The following is a 22079-nucleotide window of genomic DNA, read 5'->3' on the forward strand; positions in this document are numbered from 1 at the left end:
ACTCAGAGCCTGGAGGTGAGAGATCAGGTCCACGGATCATCAATCAGACCAGAGTTGTGAATCCTCTTCACGTCCGCTCTAAGGTCACCCTGTACAGTCCTGGAAAACTCTCCACTCCAGGACACAGTCCCTTGAGTTTGTCCATTCATCATCAGTAACCCTGGAGCGGGCCAGCAGACAGGCCCATTCAGCCGTACCCCCGGGAAACAGCCTTACAACCGCATCAGGTCTACGTCCAAGACAGACATCCACTGTGCTACTTGGAGGTAGGGCTGCCTCTAACGATGAATCGATTAATCTGCCGATTATTTTCTCGATTAATCTGCCGATTATTTTCTCGATTAATCATTTACTTGAACAGAAATGAGTAAAAAATGTCCATCCCAGTTTCTCACAGTCCAAGGTGATGTCTTTTAATGTCTTGTTTTGTCAGTCCAAAACCCAAAGACAATCAATTTTATATGAATTAAAACAGAAAAGAGCAGGAAATTTCTATATTTGAGAGGCGGTAAACAGCATTTCCTGCCATTTTTGCGTCAATCAATATCACGATTATAAAAATAGTTGTCAATGATTTTTCTGTCCATCGACTAATCGATTAGTCAACTAATCGTTGCAGCTCTACTAGTGGTGTAAATTAGGGGTGTCATGATACCAAAAACTTCAGTAGTCGGTGCCAGTACCAGTAAAATAACACGATTCTCGATGCCGATTTCGATACCACGGTAAAAAAAAAGAAGGATTTTCTAAGATTCCATGTACTTTAACTTGAAATATGAACTTCTTTATTAAAATATTTGAAAAATATCAAATGTCATAACAAGACATACAAAACATGTGCAATAGAGCATAGAACAACATAATAAAGTGCAATTAATGCTCATAGTGCAATAAATAGTGTCCCCAGACACATTCCAGACTTCCAGGCATCTTTTCAAAAAGGTACTGTGCAAAAACAACAACAGTGTTTCTTCCTCTTGTTTCAACAGTTGCGTGACCAGAGATGTTACAAACCCTGGGTAAATATTGGAGATGTATTTGAAAGATGGAGACAGCTTAGAGCCGAGTTGGCTAATTTCCTCCTGAACAGGTAGCTAAGCATTAGCTTCAGGCTAATTTATCACAGGCATTTTATGTAATTTCAACATTCGTGTACTCACATTTGAATTATATAGCTAGAGTACCCGAGTTGGTTACTTGCAAAAACAATTGCGACACTGCCAGTAAAGTGATGCCACTGGTCCTGGCTAACCATGGCTAACGCCGCCATGCTAACCCTGCTAACGGCTAACGTTACCGGAGGAGCAGGCAAGCGGGCCACGGCTGTTTACAGCGTGTAGCCTGTTCAGCGGCCGTAGCCGACAACGGTGAGTTATTTGAAGCCAAGAGAGGGGGGGCTGTAAATCAGGAAGAGAGGACTGCGAGTTTGCAGTGAACATGCCGTTTTTTAGGTTGGGTAGAGTTGACTCTCGTTCATATTTTTCCAAAAGACATGTACCGGCAGTAGAAGGCCGTGACTTCGGCCACTTGTTCGTGACTTCCTTCTTCTGAATGTATCGACTGGAACACTCTGAAGCGTATACTGCCCCCATCAGTTCCAGAAGGTGCAGCGCCGATGCTGCTAACACTAGTATCGTCGCTAACGGTGCCTACGGTGCTTCAAAAAATGGGCATCGTCTGTGTTTTGTAATTTTAAAACCGGAACGTGTCGGTAGTATTGGTTCTCGTGACATCCCTAGTGTGATTTACACCCCTGAGCTCTACTTTGAAGGTTACACTTAAAGCTATAGTGCGTAGTTTCTGTCTCCCCCATGAGGAATTCTAAGTAATGACAAAAATACTGTCGGCACGTCCACATGATACAAGCCTTACGTGATCACGCACTTGCCCCGACCCCTCCTCCACGCAGTTACCACCGGATGACACAATCTTCTGAACAAAGCCATACTGAGAAATACAGAGAGAGTTGTGTGGAGCTGATAGTCTTCATTCGCTTTGTAGCAACTCATTTGGAGTTTATAACAAAAGTTCATTAATATCAAAAAGTTACGCACTAAAGCTTTAAAGGAATGATGATCCAGAAAACTGGCTGAGCTCATCCCAAGTTGTGAGGGGCATCTTTAACTGAACTCTTCTATATAGGCAGACTGCTTCCTGTCTCCCGCACCTGTATAGAAAAAGATGAAGTGTCTCCCTTGGGTGTTTCGAAGTGTTGAAAGAAGGCCGATGCGGCAGAGGGCCATGAGAAAAAATAGATTGTGATCTGTTTCTCTCTCTGTATATAAGGATACTCAGCATGGATATTTTCCACACAGGGAATTATGTAGTCCCAGTTTTGAACTCTCTCTGGACTGGTTTGACTTTAATAGTAGCGCCACAATAAAGAAGGCAAATCAGACGTGAATCCTGCACTATCTTGACAAACGAGCAGTTCTTACCAGGACATAATGGTCTCTTAAATGAGCCTTGTGCCGCAGCGCACATTAATGAGAAGCCTCCCCTTTAGTGCGAGCTCTCTCTTGTGTGTTTGTGCTAATACACATAGTCCCACAGATGGAGCTCCGCCACTGGGACCAGCAGCTGCAGACAGTCTCTGCTGTGTTCAAACAGTGGACAACAGGCCCTCTATCCTTCACAGTCACTAAGTGGCCTTCGCATCTTCCTCTTCTCCTAATCTCTGTCTCCTCTTCCCTCTTCCTTCAGTCTGCAGCTGGAGACAGTAATAGTGTTGCTGAGGCATAACAAACTTTCGGCTCTGTTATTTCTCCCTCCATCTTTTACTCTTTCCATCACTGGGACACTTTGTTCCTTCTGCTCATTGTGCTTCTCTTTCTGCAGTACTCTCTCTGTCCATCCTTCCGTTTCAGTCTCCTGTACACTCTGATAATGAGCGTGTACGGTTTTGCTTCCCTGCTCTCATTTTCTCTGCGAGCGCATGCTGCTTTGCCGTTGCGATATAGGGTTTGAAATCCTCCGGCGTGGCCCGCCGGCACCGCTGCAGCTACCCACTGGGCCGGAATAAATCCAGGAGCCTCCAGTCTCGCCTCTGAATGGACCCACGCCCCTGAAAGCGAGCCCAGAACAACCCCCCCCCCCTCCCCCCCCCCCGCATCAATCCAGCAGCAATGAACCCAAAAGGCCTTCCTCTAGGAGGTTTAGCTTCCCTCCCTCGCCTGCACTGCCTTCACAAAAGGATGATTTCAGCTGCCTAATCAACTAGAAAAAAACGTGTTCCCTCCTCCCAGTTCCTACTACAACCACTTCCCCTCCTCCTCCACCACGCAAATTTCACATGCCAGTGACTTTGTTTTTCCTAACATGAAGGGAGAGGGCGATTGCTCTCAACAACATTTTCTCCCAAAGCATATTTGAAATGTCAACATCATTAAGACCAACTGTCAGATTTAGTGACATTGAAAAGGGCCCCTACCTACCAGATCATTATAACTTCATGCCAAGTCTTTAAAAACTCGAAGGGAAAAGGTTGTTTTGCTGTCAAAGCTCTACAGGCTTACATCCCCGCCTGTATCTACGAGGGCTCAAACACCTGTGGTAATGATCCCAGTGACAGAATCAGGCAATTACTGGACATTTTTATTCATGCCCCCAGGCTAGGTCACAACTGACATACCCACATACACCTAAACGCTGAGTCCTTTTTCTTGTCTGCTTCTCCCCCTGATGCCCTCTGGCAAACCCTGCCGCCCAAATTCCCACAAGCCCCCTGGTCTTGTCTTGCACCAGCAAAAGTTAGAGGTCAGTACTGAGTCAGGTGTCCAGTGGTCCCATGGGGAACCGGGGCGGGGGGAGGGGAACACACACATACACTTATGCATTGACACAGCAGCACATACTGTCAATGCATAAGTGTATGTCTTCAGACTGTGGTTAGACAGATACATAGAGTATATAGAGGTGTCAAAAGTTCCATTTTAAATCGATAATCGATTTAAATGAGCTTTCGATTTCGACTATTGAAATCAAAAGCAGGATCAACGTTTCCCCCCCCAGTATTTTTCTCTCACCAACCGTGCACGTCCGGAGAAAAAAAAACAACAGACACAGCGTAGCTTACCAGCTGGTACCATGCAGCTAAAGACACAGGGCAACGTTAGCTTAGCAGTAATCTGCAGCTTGCCTTTCCCCTACTGTCGGAGAAAATTCGACCAAAAACACATTTCAAAATTGTAATCCTAATAATAAAATAATCCCCTATTTTTACAAAATGTATCAGTAATCCGATTACCTCTTTTTTCTGTAACTTTAATGGAATATATTTACTTTTTTTCTATCCTACTTACGTAACAACGCCCCATGTATTCCGTTGCTATTTGGAACATTAGCAGTAATAGTAACTGGAGTAATAAAGACAGTGGCGTTAGTAGTAGAAGCATGAGTACTGTAGTCATGGTAGTTTTAGTAGCAAACAGCAGAAAAAGCATTAGTACTTTGCGGCATCAGCAGCATTAGAAGTAGAAGGAGTACTGCTAGTAGTAGAATAATTCTGTGGTAGTAGCATCATTAGTACTTATCAGCAGTATTAGTAGAATTAGTAGCGTTTGTGCAACATTAGTAATAGTAGTAGCAGTAGAGCTGGGGGTAAACGATTATTTATTAAACGATTAATCGGGCGATTATTTTATCGATTAGTCGACTAATCTAACGACTAATTGGACGATTAATATAACGATTATTTTTCTGTTGCTCGATTAATAAAAACCATAATGTATCTCAAATAAATACCAAAAAATTCTTAATATATTTTATTAAACAATTTTGCACAGCAAAAAATCTTCTGCTTTACACAAAATAAAATAATTATTTTACTGTTATACAAAATGAAAGGCCAGCCTGTTTACTCTTTTACAGTACCAACATAACTCTCTTGTTCAAAAAAATCAAGTTGTAGTGCAAAAAAGAAAAACACTGCAGTGAACAGTACAGACATTCCTGAGAGTGTTTAACACAACATAACAGTCCCAACATAAAACCTGATGCATAATCAAACTCACTCTCTTAACTGCTATTCTGTAGGTTTACATGCTAATGCAGCTGTGCACTTTGGTGGTGCTAGGCTAACCAACGCATCTTAGCTCTCTGTGCAGTTTGTTCGTGCTAGGTTAGTAGCTAACGTTCACGTTAGCTAACGTTAGCTACTATAGATAGCTGTGTTCTGCAGCCGTAAGCTAGCCAACATTAGATGATAACTAACGTTAGCTAAACACAGCTGTCTAGGCGCCAGTAGCTAGCTAACGTTAACGTTAGCTACTAACCTAGCACGAACAAACTGCACGGAGAGCTAAGATAGTTAGCTAGCACCACCTAAGTGCGCAGGCTACACAACACACTACACAAACATGAAATTAATTTAGCTAACGTTAGTACTTGGGACTATATTTGAAGTATTCCCATACCTTCGATGATTAAGGGCGAGCTGTTTTTTTAGGACTTTTTCTTTTCATGGGGCTTTTTGCAGGGCTTTGTTGGGAATTCTGAGGAGGTTGCTGTTTCCTGCAATGTTTTGGTCTCCCACATGTGTGTGTGGCGAAGCATCGACGCAAAAATACGACGTCAACGTAATTTTGACGTCGATGCGTCGACGTCATCGACGCGTCGCTGCAGGCCTAAGTAGCAGTAGCACTGATGTTAAAGATGGCTCAGTAATGTTGGTGGTATAACATAAAAACCTTTGAGTGAGAAAGATGACCAAAGCATGCTTGTGTGTCACTGTTTGTGTGTCAGAGTGCACTTTTTCACATGGCTGGGCGATATGGAGAAAATCAAATATCACAATATTCTTGACCAAATACCTCAATATCGATATTGCGGCGATATTCTAGGATTGACAATTGGTGCTTTCACAAAATATTTACACAATGAGATTTTGGATAAATAATCATCAGTATAGGCTATACATGACTAAGCCGGTAAAGGCAAATAATAGAACAGTTAGAACAGTCTGGTAAGTTAAAAAAAAATGAGATCACTTTACTGTAATGCAGCCTTTAAAACCAGGAAAAGACTACATTTGTGTCATATTACGATATCCAAAATTGAAGACGATATCTAACCTTACTATATCGATATCAATATAATATCGATATAATGCCCAGACGTAGCTGCAAGCAACGTTTTGTAGTGGCCCAGGGTCATTCTTTCATCTGTGCTGCAGTAAGCGGTGCAGTAGGTGAGAAATTCAAGCACACCTGTAGCCCAATTAAGCACAAACAAGTCAACTTAATTAAGCAGGAGACCTCTTAGCTAAAGATTTACTGTAAATCGCCCCAAAACACCCTGGCCATCCCTAGATATAACAAACTCGTTAGCTTTCCCTAACATGGTGGCTGACGTTTTCAATGCCCAGCCAACCGGCCACACTAAACCTTCTATTAGTGATTCTACTTGTGCGGTCACTTGCCTCTACAGATTCACCCTGCCTTGTACTTTTACCCCTCTCCAGCGGATTCTTAATTAAACATGGAACAACACATGGGGTCAGAGATGTCGCCCAGACGGCAAGGACGTGCAGGCAAAAGGTGGCTCATACTCATGTCGGACTGTGCTACAGAGCTCGTTACTCAACGCCTCTTCCTTTCACTGAACAAAGAATGAAAAAAGCTGTCACTTTTGAACGGATTCCTAATCTGCGCCCCCCCCCCCCCCAATTAATTGTTCCACCCTCCCTAAATGCACTCATGTGTATACATAGTGAGGACAAGGCGCACACACACATTCACACACCAACACAGTATAGTCAACTACTGTTACCGTCCCTGGCTGCAGCCTCTAAAACGAAGATGTGACTGACTCTATTACCATAAAGTAAGCACTGCAGTAAAACACTTTGTGAAAAGTGAGGAACACTCTCTCTCCTCCTTACCCACCCACCTTCTCTCTCTATGATTGGCAGGTTTAATTAACAACAGGTCTTCCGGCCTGGCAGAAAGTGGGTGAGAGAGTTGGCGACTGGTAGGGGGATGACAGTGGAGGGGAGAGGGGGACAAGGAAACAATACGTAGCCTACTTTTGTGTGCATATAATTAGAGATGTCTGGGGGACTACAGAACTGTGTGGGCGTGGCTGCACAGATTCAGGCAGAAGCAGCTCCTGTGCAAACCGTCCCTTAGGAGAGACAATGACAAACATGTCACACATTGTTCTACATATGCATTCCTCTCTTCCGCTACTTCGGGGCCCACTGTAAACCCTCCCTGCACTTCACAGGCTGCAGACAAGTTCAAGTTACCTTCGTGACATACGATATGAATGGAAGTGGGAAGAATCGGGATTTCAGGCTGCAAATTTGCATAACTAAAAGTGAAAAATGACCTTCCTCTGGCAGCTGAGTCAGGAACTTGTACTGCCCTCCTTCTAGGCTTAAGCACAGCCCTTTCCTTGCCTTGTCCCCAGGGTTTGATACTTGGTCCAAGTCTCTTTACATTTAAATGTTCCCTTTAGGCCACATTATACACATCACAAGTAAAATATTTCTATAACAGTTATGCTGACAATACCTACCCTTATAGCCACATAACTACAATAAATTAACAGACTGAATAACTGCCTCCAGGACATAAAATCCTGGAAGGCTCGGAACTTTTTTTTCCAACTCAATGAGAATAACTCTAAAGTGTGGCTATATTATACACACCCAAATCCATACAGTCGAGTGAATTGACTCGAGTTGCATTGTGGGTAATGGAGACGCCAGGTTTTGAGGATGAAGAAGAATGTGCGGAATTAAAAAAAAGACGATGTCTCTGGTTCAACTGCACTGATGTTTTACTGTCCATCATGAGTCCGACAATGTTACAGAGTGATACGCTAAATCAGTGAGTGTACTCTTTCTGTGCAACACATACTGGCAAGTTGCAATATTTGACAACTGTAGCACAGCGAATATTCCATACACACAGAAGAAGTAGCCAAGGGATGGTGGCCGGCATGTGTCGCGAGAACACAGTGACAACAACAGTCTCACCTCTGATCTCCCAGCCCCAGGCAATGACTCCATCTCTTGAAATTGTGATTTTTTTTATTTTTCCATCTTTTTTTCTCCTTTGCTTTGTTCTCTTCTCTCTGCTCTGTCAAGCACATCAGATCCACTGTGTGGCATTTAAAAGGGTGAATAAATACAGTTGACTTCTGATTTTGTTTTATAAAAACACGGTTAAATCCGTTTGCAGGTATTTCCCCTTTATTAAAACACATGCTCAAACTTAACCCTCAATAATGAAGGAATAGTTTTGGCATAAAAATGATCAGTGCTTGCATAATGTTATCATCTCCCCTCAAAAATCCACACCTATCCTAAAATACGCCATGCCATCTGAGCAACCTATTTCCTACACAGAGATCGGAGCCAGTGCTCCTCCTGTGGCAGAGAATTTTCTTTAATTTCATTATACATTAACACAAGGGGCTTCTACATGAAACGCAGAATGCGAGAAAAAAAAAAGAAAATCCACCCGTGCTTTTTGATGCTTTCTGCTGCTCTCATCACTTTTCTAGGTCAATACACAGGACGCTGTGTTTAAAGCAACTCACAAACATCATATGTCAACTGCTGCCTTGTGCAAGGGCAAACAAAGTAGATCTGTTTTTAATATCCACTCAGGTCATCGCTGTGTCTGGGTCAGCCCCATCATCCTCTCATGGCCTACTATTATTGTGTACGAGCTCGCTGACCCCGGCCACAGTGCCATCTGCTCAGACTCTATTGACGCTGAGATTAGGGGTGTAGGCCAGGAGGGCGCAGGGACACACATGTTCAGTGGCCAATCTGGAGACGCCTCCCCGGTGTCGCTTTCACCTCGGGCCGGCCTGTTAGATCAAACGGCGGAGGGAAGATGAAAGATGGTGCTCAGAGATGCGGCACAGACAGAAAGCTGCCCACCAGCTGATTTCCATGCTGTTTCCCAACAGCTTCCACTGATGTAATCAATAATCTCTCCCCCCCCCCACCCCCTCCTGTACTTCACACACTCCTCTCTTTTCCAACTTCTTTCGCTTCACTCTCACACTTTCACTTTTTCTCCACCTCCACCTGAGAAGCTGCGCCCGCAGTACACTCGGGGGTCCATCTTATTGAAATAATGATTCAAGGCCTCTTGTAACAGCAAGCTTATAAAAACCACAACATCCTGCTCCGGGCACCAGCGGCGATACATCTCGTGAAACAGAATGAGGATTTTAGTATATGCCTCCAATCATCCTTGGCTGGGCTAACACGTTCCTCTGGGAATGCATGGACCGCTCGCTCATTCCCATGCAGGGCATGATCCGTCAGCTCCTTGCTCATGAATGTAATCCTTTGCATTTATCTGTCCGAGTTCAGTGGCCACGGGTGCCTCAAACCCCCCGTACTCGCTGCTGATGCGGACGCCTTTTGGAAGGGAAACACAGCAGATGCTGGCCCAGGTGCTATTGCATCTTAGAAGTGCCAAAATACTGCCATCATCTAAATCACTGCCAAGCTAACCCCTCCACATAGAAGTCAAGAGGAGAGCTAAAAAGAAGAAAGAGACGGAACTAACAAACATGTGCATGCCATCTAAAAAGAAGCAGAGGAAGGACAGATGGGTTGAGAGGCATTAACGGTGCCAGGGTTGAAGGTTTGACTCCCAACGCGAACACCTGCGATAGAAGGGTTTATTAGTTTTACTTTCAAACCTACTGTCAGCTTCTTTCACACATCCTGCTGCACACTGACACGATTCTTTCCAATCACAGTAGGAACTGCTTGGTGTAAAGGTGCAGGTGCTCATCAGCCCAAGTGCTTGTACAGCTTGTGAAACCCCCTCCCATCACACCACACCATCATGTTACCTTACATTAAAATGATTACAAGAGTTCCGGCTGAGCAGAAAAAATAGAATACTGGTATCGGCATTCGCTGTTAACATTTCTCCAACACCTAAATTGAGGTACCAGAATAGATATCGGGAGAGTAACCCCTAGATTCCACCAGGCGTCCCGGCGGCGCCATGGCTGCCGGCACCCATCACGGCCACTCAAGACAATGCTTGGGATTCCACCAGTCGCAATGCGGCGCGTTCCAGAAGCAGTTCTCCGCTCTGTTCCATTAAAAATATGCGTCAGGTCTATTTTTGACGGCCAGGCCGGGCAGGGAGTGGAAGGGCTAGAGCATCCGTCAATTTTCAAAATAAACACCCTGTGCAGACTCCCGCAGACTTCCACTAAAACACAGCCACAAATCTCTGATCCGTGCCGTTCATAACTGGACTAAATGGAAGAAACCATTTAACTATGTATACTACTTACTACAAATATCCAGGAAAAATGACCAAAACAACAAGATTTGCGAATCGGGCAGGCAAGACGCCCGGCTTTTGAGACGCTCCCGGTGTGGTATGACGCATGGCGGACGACGGTCGGAACCAAACCGCGGCGCAGCCGGAACACGGCGCATCTGTGCCTGGTGGAATTCTAGGGTAAAAGTTGGATCGATGTTTCTAATCCAATTGAAATGGTTATTGCTTCTCGGCCCTCCCCATGATGGGAGATGGTGGTTTTGAACAGGATAGCTTTTCTGACCAGCTAACACTAACACTTTTTCCTTCCGACCAAGGATATAACGGTATGAAAATTTAACCTCACGGTTATAGTGACCAAAATGATCACGGTTTTCGGTATTACCGCGGTATTTTTAAAAGTGTGTTCAATATGTTTAGAAAGCACTGATAGGCCTACACAAGCTGAAATGGCTTCAAAAAGTGTGACAGGGTTTATTATATTACAAAAATATAGGCAATAGGCTGATAAATGTCCTGAGCGCTGTCATCTCCTCCTTCCGCCATGATTCCAACTTCAAGAAACGCACGTTGTAGGCTGGGAACATGCCGTTTCCACACCGTGGTAATCCACCGTGATAATAATGATATTTTAAATGAAAACGGTAATTGTTACCGTCAACATTTTTATCGTGGTTTACCGTTACACCGGTAATCGTTACATCTCTACTTCCGACGTAGTCGAACTACACGTCATACGAACTGCACTCAGGAGATCGGACCACTTCAGGTATACCACTACAAAGTAAGATGCTCCGGAAAAGGGAAAAATAAGCCTAAACCTGGCATTAATCCAAACTTAGTTACAGAAGGAGGAAGTGAAGAAGCGGTTTATGAGGACGTCCCGCAGTGATAGCAGACACACAGGTGTTGCTGCTCATGCTGCATACCCTCCCCCTGTTGTGCACAGGAGGGTCACTGCTAACCCTGACAGGGGTGAGCAGGCGATGCTGCACTGCCCTTGTACAATCCCTTGAGGGACATGTCTTATTATTTATTTAATAATTTGACTTTTCTCTTTCACAAGTTTCCATTCAACTTTTAATATCTCTTGTGCGCCACAGGGACACTCAGAGGCCCACAGGTTTGATAACTTTAAACGCCTACTTTTTAAAGTGTAATATCTACAGCTGCCCTGGGACCTGCACACCCCGGGTCTTGCTCCATATCACTGATTTGTTTTTTTTTCTTTTTATCTTACAAAAATGAAAGGGTAAGATATAAGACGGGGTGAGTTTGGAGTTTGGAGTTTGAAGTTTGGCATTTCATCTAACACGAGTTTATCAGCACTGTGGTCTTCTACCTTAATGACACGGGGGACTAAACATGTGAGCCCGGGAGAGAAAACTCTGGGAGATAAAGTGTCGAGGAGAAGGTAGCAGAGCTGAAAAGAAATAGCTTTTGGCATCATGCAGTTATTTTACCCCAGAAGTTGCAGAAAGGGAAAGGGAGTGGGAGAGGAATGCCATTCCCGCAGTTTGGCCCTAGATGTCATCTCAATCCAAAGCGACACATGCTGACAGCACCGCCACAAAATCATCCTGTGGCTGAACTCTAACCCCCATCTGCTGAATCTGCTGCTCGGTCATCTCACGCTGCAGCGATAGCCGAGCGACAGTTTCCTCTCACGACTCCCATCAACCTGTCATCGGCCGTGACAGGCCCGACCACAGGTTTCATAGCCGGGGAAAAGCTTGGACAATTGGTTCAGCCGCACAGTGTAAACACGCCGTCGGCTAGGCAGCGAGAGCGATAGAGGAATATTCATAAAGATTATTCACGGCTGGCTGTCAGCGGCGGTGACAAATCTGGGAGGTAATGGCGGCGCCGACTGACTGACGGACAGCAGGACTGCACTAAATGGAAAGGCAGCCATCACTGCAGAACAGTCATGCACCTGCATATCTCATCTCTTTGTCCAACTCATCCTTAAACCAAGCACACAGTCGCAGCTTACAGGATTCGACATCATCAATCTCACCTGCCATTCCCAAAGAGTCGGCCATGTCTGTGTGCTAAGAGCAATGATTTCAATACCACAGGGTAAATCATCCTCGAAAAGGAAAAAAAAAAAAATCCTCCCTCAAATCACTCCACACTGTTATCTATCATCAATCTGTGACGTTGAGTGCATTCCTTAAATTCTGATGAAGTGCTGTACTTTGCTCTTCTGGTACACCCACTTTCCCTTAACCTGCTTTGTCTATTTCCTCCCAAGTAGGGCTAGTATGGTATCATTTGAAATGTTTTGATAATAGTGCTGATACGGTACCCGACTTTCAGTTTTGATACTTTTGAATACCTCACATTGAGAAATATAATTTTCTTTTCTTCAAAAGAGCCTTTTTTTCTCCATTTGACAGAAAAAGCTTAAGTTCTCAAACGCTGTCTAAACATAAGCGGCCATTCAGCACTCTGTGCTACTGACACATTTCAGTCTTCTTCAGACTTCTAATTCCAAACTACATACAAATAGTATTGAATATGTACTATATTTCATATATTGTCACAGTATACAGTTTTTGCAGTTAGTACAAAACAAAGTACATTGATTTCCTTTAAATTAACAGGAAACGAGACTTGAAAATTAAACTAAAGGTTGCTGTCTTCATGTTCTGTAAAAATGTTATCAACACCACAGCAATTGGCTAGCACCTTTTCCCATTCCTATTTTAAAACATGACATTTTCCCTTTGGTGTTTACGTTCAGAATTTAAAAAAGAGAAATCAAATTTCTGAATTTGTAACAGTGTTTTTCCGTATACTGTAATTTCTACCGTTTTGAGGTTATTAGGACAAATGCCGCCCATTCCTTTTCCAACATTCCACATGGATGCAATGCTGAAATTTCTTGTGAATAAAACCTAATGATTTAACTTAAATTCATTATAAAAGACTTGTTTGTTTTCTGAAGCCTGTCATTTGTTGTAATGTTTTGCAGCTTTGAGCAGCACATATGTAGTCTTCATGCAGTCCATTGTGGTACAATAGTGTCCATCAAAGGCACACTCAAAAGTCAAGCACATTTGGTATGCACAATGACTTTGGAGTATACTTTTGTCACTCAGTATAAATACTCTTCATAGTGAAAACGCCAACAAAAAAGGCATAGGAATGCAAGGCACATCACCGCCGACTGTTACCTAACAGTGTTAAAGCGTTTTAAGGTAAATTTATTCGAGGTTCATTGCTTCAAGATGTGATGAGACAAGTGTTACTGCCTGGCGGATTGATATTGCCTTTCTTCAAGATGGTTGAGGAATTTAGAGACACTGGGCTTTAAATGTACTCAGGTTACAGAGACAAATATTGTTGTCAGTGCAATTGCTTCACCGCCTGCTTTCAAAACATCACCCTCACACTCTCAATGCTCCGTGGACAATTTGAGACATGATCTGTGTCAGACGGTGAGCTCTTATATTGAAAGAGAGAGGGGTGGGAGGATTGCACAGAGGCGTCTCAGGCACTTGAAGCATTTCAAAGAATTTGCTAAAAAGCGAGCTGATGTCGGAGTATCATCTGCGGTTTAAAACGTCTGTACGCTTTAATATCTTTGGCTTCTGCCCCGGCAGCAGGTCAGTCCTCTGAGCCTCGATAATCATAAATTAGCTGCACTCTGCATACCTGCAATAGACAGCAAATTCCAAGATCCAAATTCCACCAGCAGCTGATTCTCAAGAATCGGATGCGTTCATGCTATGAGTTTACCCCACTCACCTTTTTCAGTGATTTCATCGAGCAGATCATTATATATATAGCTTGTTGGAAAAAAACTCAGAGCTGTAAAAGCAATGAAATGAGTCAGTGATGGAAGAGTGAGCAATAGCAATCACAAACCTAGCAGCTTCCTTTAAAGTAATCTAAATTGAATACCAGCATAGGCGTTCAACGACACGAGAGGAAGTCTGAAAAGGAGCAAATTAACTTTATTGTCTAAACATGTTGGATCGATCAGCTTAACAGGATGTGCGGCGCATGCTGGCAACCCTCCATCTGCTCAATAGATGTTGTAGATGGGGGGGGGGGAATAACACATTTTTAACACCTGGAGAGGCGAAGCCGCTCCTGGTTCTCCCCACAAAGACGCCTCGTGGGTTCAGGCCAAGTCCGTCTGGCAGCTCTGTCAGCTCCATTAACATGCGTGGTGGTGATGGGCACATGCCAGCAGCAGCAGCAGCAGCACTGGGAGATTAAAGTCATAAACATATTGCACAAGGCGATAATGGTTGGAGATGGTCTGATTGCTACCACCATAAATGACCAACGTGGCTTCCAACACCAGCCCTGCTGAACAATTACCTCAATAAATAGTCAAGAAAATTTAAATGTAACGTATGACCACCAGTCAAACTCAGCCCAGCTCTGTCAAAGATGCCTTTGAACCATTCCAATGCCTCTGTCACATCTTCCCTATTAACATGTGTAGAAATACAAAACAATATTGCAATATAGATAATTTCATATCTCAACGATAGGCCTATTGTTGTGATATGAAATTAACTATATATATATATATATATATATATATAAAATTACAAAATAGCATGTTTTCTGGAGCTAACGAATAACGGCGGAGCTAACAGCGAAGCAAATGGGCCTGGAAGCCATTCATGGTCGAGGCAAGAAGGGATAGGGCCTACAGCTACAGTACATCCGTGTTTGGTTGTATATGGAAGGGACTAGTTTGCTTCATGTGGACCAGAGTGATGGAGAAAGACATGGCTCTGGTCTGGACCCACTGGACCGACTTGACGTGTAGGCGGAGCTCGAGAGCTTCAGAGCTAAGGCGGGGCTACAGATTAGGTGTCCCTAAGAAAAGCGTATGTAACAGTAGTTCCACATTACATTAATTCATTTGCACGCAAGTTTTATTTATTTTTATACCGTGTATTCTCCGTGTAAATTCATGGACCGAACCGAGACGCCCGTACCGTTTCGGTTCAATACGAATACATGTACCGTTCCACCCCTAATAGAAATGATATAGAAAAATATATACGATAAGACATATTTATACTGTTTTGACAATATATACCATATGGTGATATCACCCAGGCCTAACATACATTATGAAGAAGACACTGTGTTTTAACAAGCAGCCAAACCTGTGGTTATTTTACATGGACATGTCCTGACCATCAACAGCTAGCTTAGCTGTTAGCTTAGCTAGGTAGCTACCCTGGTTAAACCCAACAGGTCTTCAAAAGTTCTTACCTCACAGAGTAATGACGCAGGGTTCTCACATCCTCCAACTCTGAACAAAACCAGCTAATTCTGAATGTGGGTTTACCAGTGGCTAACGTTAGCACACCAGCTAAGCTAACACAACATGTAAATAAGACAACTTTGGTACTAAGAGCTGTACATCTTCTCTTTTGATATAGGCTCTGCATTCTACCCCCACTGTCGCATTATTTAGATAAATAAATAAATAAATAAATTAGCTTACTTTGCAGTGTTACGTACAAACCTCCAGTTCTGAGTCAAGCTAGCAAGTCCCGGACCAATCTGTCCACTGAACGCACAGTGACTGAAAATTTCAAATTGTAATCCCATACACTGCTTGCTACTGAAAAGAAAGTATTCACATTACTGTAACACATGATGTGTATTTGCCCAATACTCTTGACAACTGAAGATACACAACATGGAAAGATAGATGGTGCGGAAGGAGCTGGAGCTTAGACAGGCACAATAAGGTCTATTGGAGCCGGCGACATTGCATTTCACCAACTTAACTCCCTAGGGGAAAATTGACTTCAGTTGCACAACAGCAGCCCTAACTCATCCCTCGATGATAAGAGGAAATCATTTAAAGATAGAAGTAATCACGCTGCGGGTATATATGAAAGGCATCGAAGTTTGCCAAGTCACTCAGCTATTCACAGGCCTCACAACTTCCAAACTCTTAAGTTTGCCGTTGTGATGATTAAAAGTTAAATGTTAATTCTGTTGAACACCTTTTCAAGTTTGCTTTAGCCACACTGCCAATAAAACTCTCGGAGACGAATGACTGGTGACGAACAGCAGAGGCAATTAAAATTTCTCAAAAGCCATCAAAGTGGTGGAGTGTTGGGAAGGGAAGTCCCGATTGACTTCCACCTCAGCCCGGGCTGCTTTGCTCTCACTGGCTGTATCTGTCAGGCTGCTTTGGCTGATCGAATATATCCACACATTTTATGCTTGACCCATCCATTTTAACTGAAGGAAATCAGGCTCATGCAGACTGTTCGCAATATGCAACCCATCTAATGCTGCATTAGAAAGGTGAGAAGTGAAATTGATCGTTTTTATCCATTTCCAGGTTAATTGCGTCCATTTTCCTTCAGCCAAAAAAGGCAATTAAAGCTAGATTGTTTAGTCTGGTGCTTAAAAAAAAAAAAAAAATCAGTCCCACAGCTCTGGAGACTAACTGTTGGGAGTTATATTGATAGATTTCTGTGATTTTTCTTCCTTTAAAAAATGGGTGTTGAAACAACCCTTGTTCCTTTGACATCTCATTATCACAAACTATAATTACAGAATGCACTCATTATCTTGAACAACGTGTAGCCATTATGCAGTTGTTCTATTAAAGATTCTTGTGTTATTTCCTCCAGAACAAGCACATTTCAGTATTGCCTTTTGTGCGAACATACGCTCCATTTTCTCCATTTAAAGCTTCCACATTTGCCCCAGGAGAGCTGTGTGTGTCAGGCTATTTTCTGTTGGATTAACACTGAGCCGGATTCACGCCGCTACACACCAAGGACCCTTTCTACATCCTCCCCGCAGCCCGTGAAAGCTCACCTTGTTGTGTCAGCGCCCATTTCAGTGTGGTCTTTTTACGCTAACCTCTTTCCAACCTCCAATTTCATAGGGTTTGGAGCAGCGTGTCAGGGCTGCTCAGTGTTGGGGTTCGGTCACGTGGTTTTATTCTAAGATTAAATTACGTTCCTGCTTTTACTCCTCGGAGACCCAGCTAACAGGGCCCGGGTGCACTTTAACAACACAGCAGGTTTCAACTTTCAACAATCACACATTCTGTAGGTGAAACTACACAGCTGAGGTAAGAGACCTCCAAGTGCAGCCACATGCTGGCACTCCACTTTAGTTTAGTGGTGCATTTGCCTGATTACAACAGAAATACAAAGTGAGGTAGCACTGCTTTTTCTCTTGTTTTCAGCATTAAAGCTGTACAACACAACTCGTTGGCAGCCCCGGAAGCAGTGGTGTAGTCTACGTGATACGCAGGTAAGAACCCACTAAGAAAGCTCCAGGATTTCCATATACCCACTTAAAAATGCCCAATGACACGCAAAAACATCTTTCTATTATATTTTTGATATATTTTGAATTGTCATCTGTGTTCTTTTTCTTCGCATAGGCTAAATAAAAGGTATTTCAATTTTAAATTGGTGCATAAAAGTGTATCCTAATGCAGGAAATGAAGTTGTTGACGCTCAAAACAACTCTCGGAGACGAATGACTGGAGACGAATATATATATATATATATATATATATATATATATATATATATATATATATATATATATATATATATATATATATATATATATATATATATTCAATTCTCATAGATCCTGACAAGACGTCAACAAACTGTCTAAGGTCTAAACCTAGAGCCGTTTCAGAACCTCCATACGTTTACAGTACCAACCAAAATGGGTTTGTAATAGAGTAGAAACAAGTGTTACGTATCGAAAGTTCACAACGAATGCCTCTCCTTTCAAAAAGAAAAATCAGCATTTTATTACATTTGCTCCAAGGATCGCCACAACCCAGCTCCCATCAATTAACATGCATCAAGTGATGCAACCCTCTGCAACGCAGCCAAATTGTGTAGCACTTTGGACTTGTTAACTTTTATCAGCTATGATCTGATCTAAATCAAGCAACTTTTCGAACATATGGTATATATTTTATTTAGGCATGGTTCATTATGTCTGATGATGGCATATTACTTTAAAACTTAAAAAAATGAGTTAAACCAAGTTTAGATTCCCCCAAACGGCGGTAAAACATTAGGTATTGGAACCGATATTGAAGCCCTTTGTGTATCTAAAAATACCAAAGCAATGGCAGAGACTACAGATCTGACATAGGTAGGCCTGGGTGTTGTTGAAATGTTCACCACTCGTTAGAGGCGCAATGATTAGACAATTAATCATTAGTCGACGGTAGGGCTGGGTATCGCTGCCCAATACCTTGAAGGTATTGACTGAAATAACCCAGCACCAAGTACTATCAAAACTTCTCCAGCCGAACGATACTTTGATTCTTTTGTACCCAGATCTAGGAACAAATGACTATTTGTATGGTAATGCCAGCAGCCAATTACTGCAAGCGTTCTTTGATTTAATGACGTGTGATTGGCCCACTACCCCAGCAGCTACAACCCATACAGTCTGTAGTGTGGTGAAGTTACGCCCATATGAACACTTTCAAAATGTATCTTTTGGATGGGGAGGAGCGGTGGTGGCATTTTACCCGACTGAGTGCTTCCATTCACATGATGGGTATCCAATGAAGTAGAAAAAATTGTCAAATGAAGTACTCTATTGGCATCAGTATCACTTTAAGGGAACTGGCATTGGTACTGGTATCGTATTTTTTAAACAATACCCAGCCCAAGTCGACGGACATAAATTAATCAGCAACTATTGTGAGTTTTGAGTTATTTTTTGGAGTAAAAAAAAAAAAATCACTGGTTCCAGCTTCTCAAATGTTGAATATTTTCTGGTTTCCTCAGTCCTTTATTACAGTAAATTAAATATATTTGGTTGTTGTACTGCTGGTCATCCAAAACAAGACATTTGAATACGTCACCATGGACTCTGGGAAATTGCGATGGGCATTTGTCGTAGTTTTATGGACCAAACGAGTTCCATTATTTGAAATAAATAATCACATATTGATTGATAATGAAAATAATCATTAGTTTCAGCCCAAGTAGGGCTGCACCCCCTTGGCTCTTAAACAAAGATACAAAAACTCTTCTATTCCTCTTTCCATTCAGGCAATCAACTCAGTTAAGAGGAGGAGGTGATAGCCCTTGTTTATATTAATGACCCCTGTATTTATTTGTATTTATCTTTATCATCATCATCATTATCATTATCATTATCATTATCATTATTATTATTATTATTATTATTAGAGTTGTTGTAGTTGTTTTTACTTTCATTATCACCCCAATACAACTCTGCAACGATTTATTCTATTTATTCTTAACTCAAGCTGAAGCTGCTGTTTTTATTGTGATTAATTGTTGTGTGGTTTGTGTTGTATATTCTTCATGTGATGTCTTCCTTCTGCTTACAAATTGCCCTTTTGGGACAAAGAATAAACTGAACTGAACTGAACTACTACTACTAGGGCCGATGTGATACCTTACTTTGACCAATATAAAAATGTCTAAGAACTTTGAAATGAAAAACCGGGAAACATCTGATCAATGAAGTTAAAAAAAAAAGACTACAAATCTGACCAGACATTTAATGCCAACTTTCTCAAAGACAGCGTGTGCTACATATTTCAGCCGATACCAAAAAGTATTCGAGGTTCGACATACAGCCCAAGACAGAAGTAGGAGAGACCAGCTTTGTCTGGACCTATTACTTCTTATGTGGACATTTTCACACATTGCAAGTGTCCATTCTTGACAACAGAATTAATTTCCAATGTACGCCAGCTGGCGAAGAGACACACTCTTCTCTGTTGATCGGTGTAATCTCAGAAGACAGTTGGGTTGCTACACTAAATCTTGCCTCCAGAACCAACTTGATCCTGGAGAGCAGGGAGTGGCTCAGTGCACGTCTGTTCAGCAGCAACTGCTTTAGGTGGCTGTGTAACTGACACCAGAGTATTTATACCGTAGCTGCGACGCTCACACAAGAGTTGCAAAGCATTCTTGAGATTAACCAACTGTCACTTTTACTTGAGACAACTTGACAAGGGAGTGACCAGAGGCATTTGTTCTACCGTATTCCACAACATTCCTCAAAAGTCAAAAGGTTCGGAGGCCTCCGAAATCTGCAACCATTCAAATGTTAAACTCGCCACAGGCAAACTGAAGATCATTTGAACTCCATAGGCTCTGTGGACTTCAGGTATTATGGCTTTAAATCTCAGTTTTCCTCACCGTGAACACTAAAACTACTTCTGTCTATCAGAGTTTGACTGACACACACACACACAGAATATTTGGATCTGCCAGTGCCAGTGTTTTTATTATTTGTGGCACAAAACTGACATTACTTATTCATCTCTCCACTGTATTGCTCTGTAGCAGCATAAAAACACACTCCTCCTGATTTGTTCCTCCCAAAAGCCTCTGATGGCTGATTTTCTAGTCTGAACCAGTCAACCAAATCATCCCCTGCATCAGCGACATAATTCTGCAACATGTTCCATCGATACTATTAACATGCAGGAAAGTTAGCAGCCCATTTAATGTGAACATCATCAGCAATAAATAAAACCCAGTGAGAGATGACTTCATCACTGGGATGGGATTTGCATTTTATGGCATGACACATTGGAGTAGAGAATGTTGTTGGCACCTACTGAAGCCTGAACAATGATACATGACTGTCATGATGCTGAATGCACTGTACAGAGATAGAGGGACAGAGAAAAGAGTGGAGGGTTCAGGATGCAAATAATGACTCCACTTAACTCGAATTTAATCTTGTGAGAAAAATGTTCTTAGAAAATACAGTAGCCTAATCAGAAATCCTACTGAGCCGTGTAATAAAATGAAATGATGCTATGATTTTACTAACGAGGTTGCAAGCAATTCCACATGTCATGCCCCCGTGAAATATGAACGTTTCAATGCATATAGGCTACAAAAGGAGAAAGTTCACACCAGTGAAAGCAGTCAGGGTCTGATTTTAACAGCTGAACGCACACTTTGAGACAACTTTTCAAGTTGCGGAGCAAAATGCATTATGGGCTTCGATATTTATGTCTCGACTGTGTGGGGGGGAAAGAGCCACTTTAAACCTCTGACGACCAACTTTAAAAAAAAAAAAAAAAAACAGCGAGAGGATTTACAGGTGCGCGCTCTCGCCAAATTCCAAACTGGCAAACATTTAAATTTTTCCTTGTTTTTTTGTTTTACCTGTTGGTCCTTCCATGCTGTCTGCGTAGATCCTGACTGCCAGCATCAGTAGCAATGCTGCTGAATACATGTTGGCAGAAGAAGTAAAGTCCAGCTCGTTTTGTCACAAGAAGAAAATCCTAAAGGGAACTCCAGCAGCGGCAGCAGGACTGGAGAGAAGTTGTGAGCGCGGCTCCGTTCATTGCTGAATCCCCGCTGCAGAAGCGCTGCCTGCCTGCTCCCCTCTCAGTCCGCACAGGGAGCATCTGATCTCGAGCTAAAGCGTTCAAAAAGAGCCCCCCTTTCCCTTTTTTCCTGTAACGGCTCCGCTACTTTTTTTTTTTTGTACTGTCAAAGTAAGCAAGTGGCACGCGGGAGTGCGGGGCTGCGGCGCCTCCATGTGGCGAGGCGGTGGATCTCCTTCTCACACTAATACAAGCCTCCAAGACCTGTCTGCAGTGTCTATGGATCAGCCAATGACTAGACATACAGTACAGATGGTCGCCACGCTGTCACATTTGAGGGGACCAGGGGTAGATTCTAGGATCAGACCTTTAGGGGGGGTGCTCAGCCCCTAATGAGAATGTGACACGGATACAGTGCCTTGCAAAAGTGTTAACCCCGCCCCCTGCTAAATCAGTAATTTCACTGGATAACA

General features: G+C 42.8%; 1 protein-coding gene across 6 annotated transcripts in view; it reads right to left on the bottom strand.

The window, feature by feature from the left end:
* Window positions 1–21715, bottom strand: part of LOC116035679 (receptor-type tyrosine-protein phosphatase U-like) — a 237639-nt gene extending 215924 nt beyond the window's left edge. For all 6 annotated transcript variants that reach the window (XM_031278927.2, XM_031278926.2, XM_035992827.1 and 3 more), the window contains exon 1: window positions 21443–21715. In XM_031278927.2, the coding sequence (XP_031134787.1) occupies window positions 21443–21512 (70 nt within the window). In that variant the 5' untranslated portion in view covers window positions 21513–21715. The remainder of the gene's footprint in view (window positions 1–21442) is intronic.
* Window positions 21716–22079: the final 364 nt, after the last annotated feature.

This window comes from Sander lucioperca, chromosome 16 (assembly GCF_008315115.2).
Source record: "Sander lucioperca isolate FBNREF2018 chromosome 16, SLUC_FBN_1.2, whole genome shotgun sequence".
NCBI classification, from domain to species: domain Eukaryota; kingdom Metazoa; phylum Chordata; class Actinopteri; order Perciformes; family Percidae; genus Sander; species Sander lucioperca.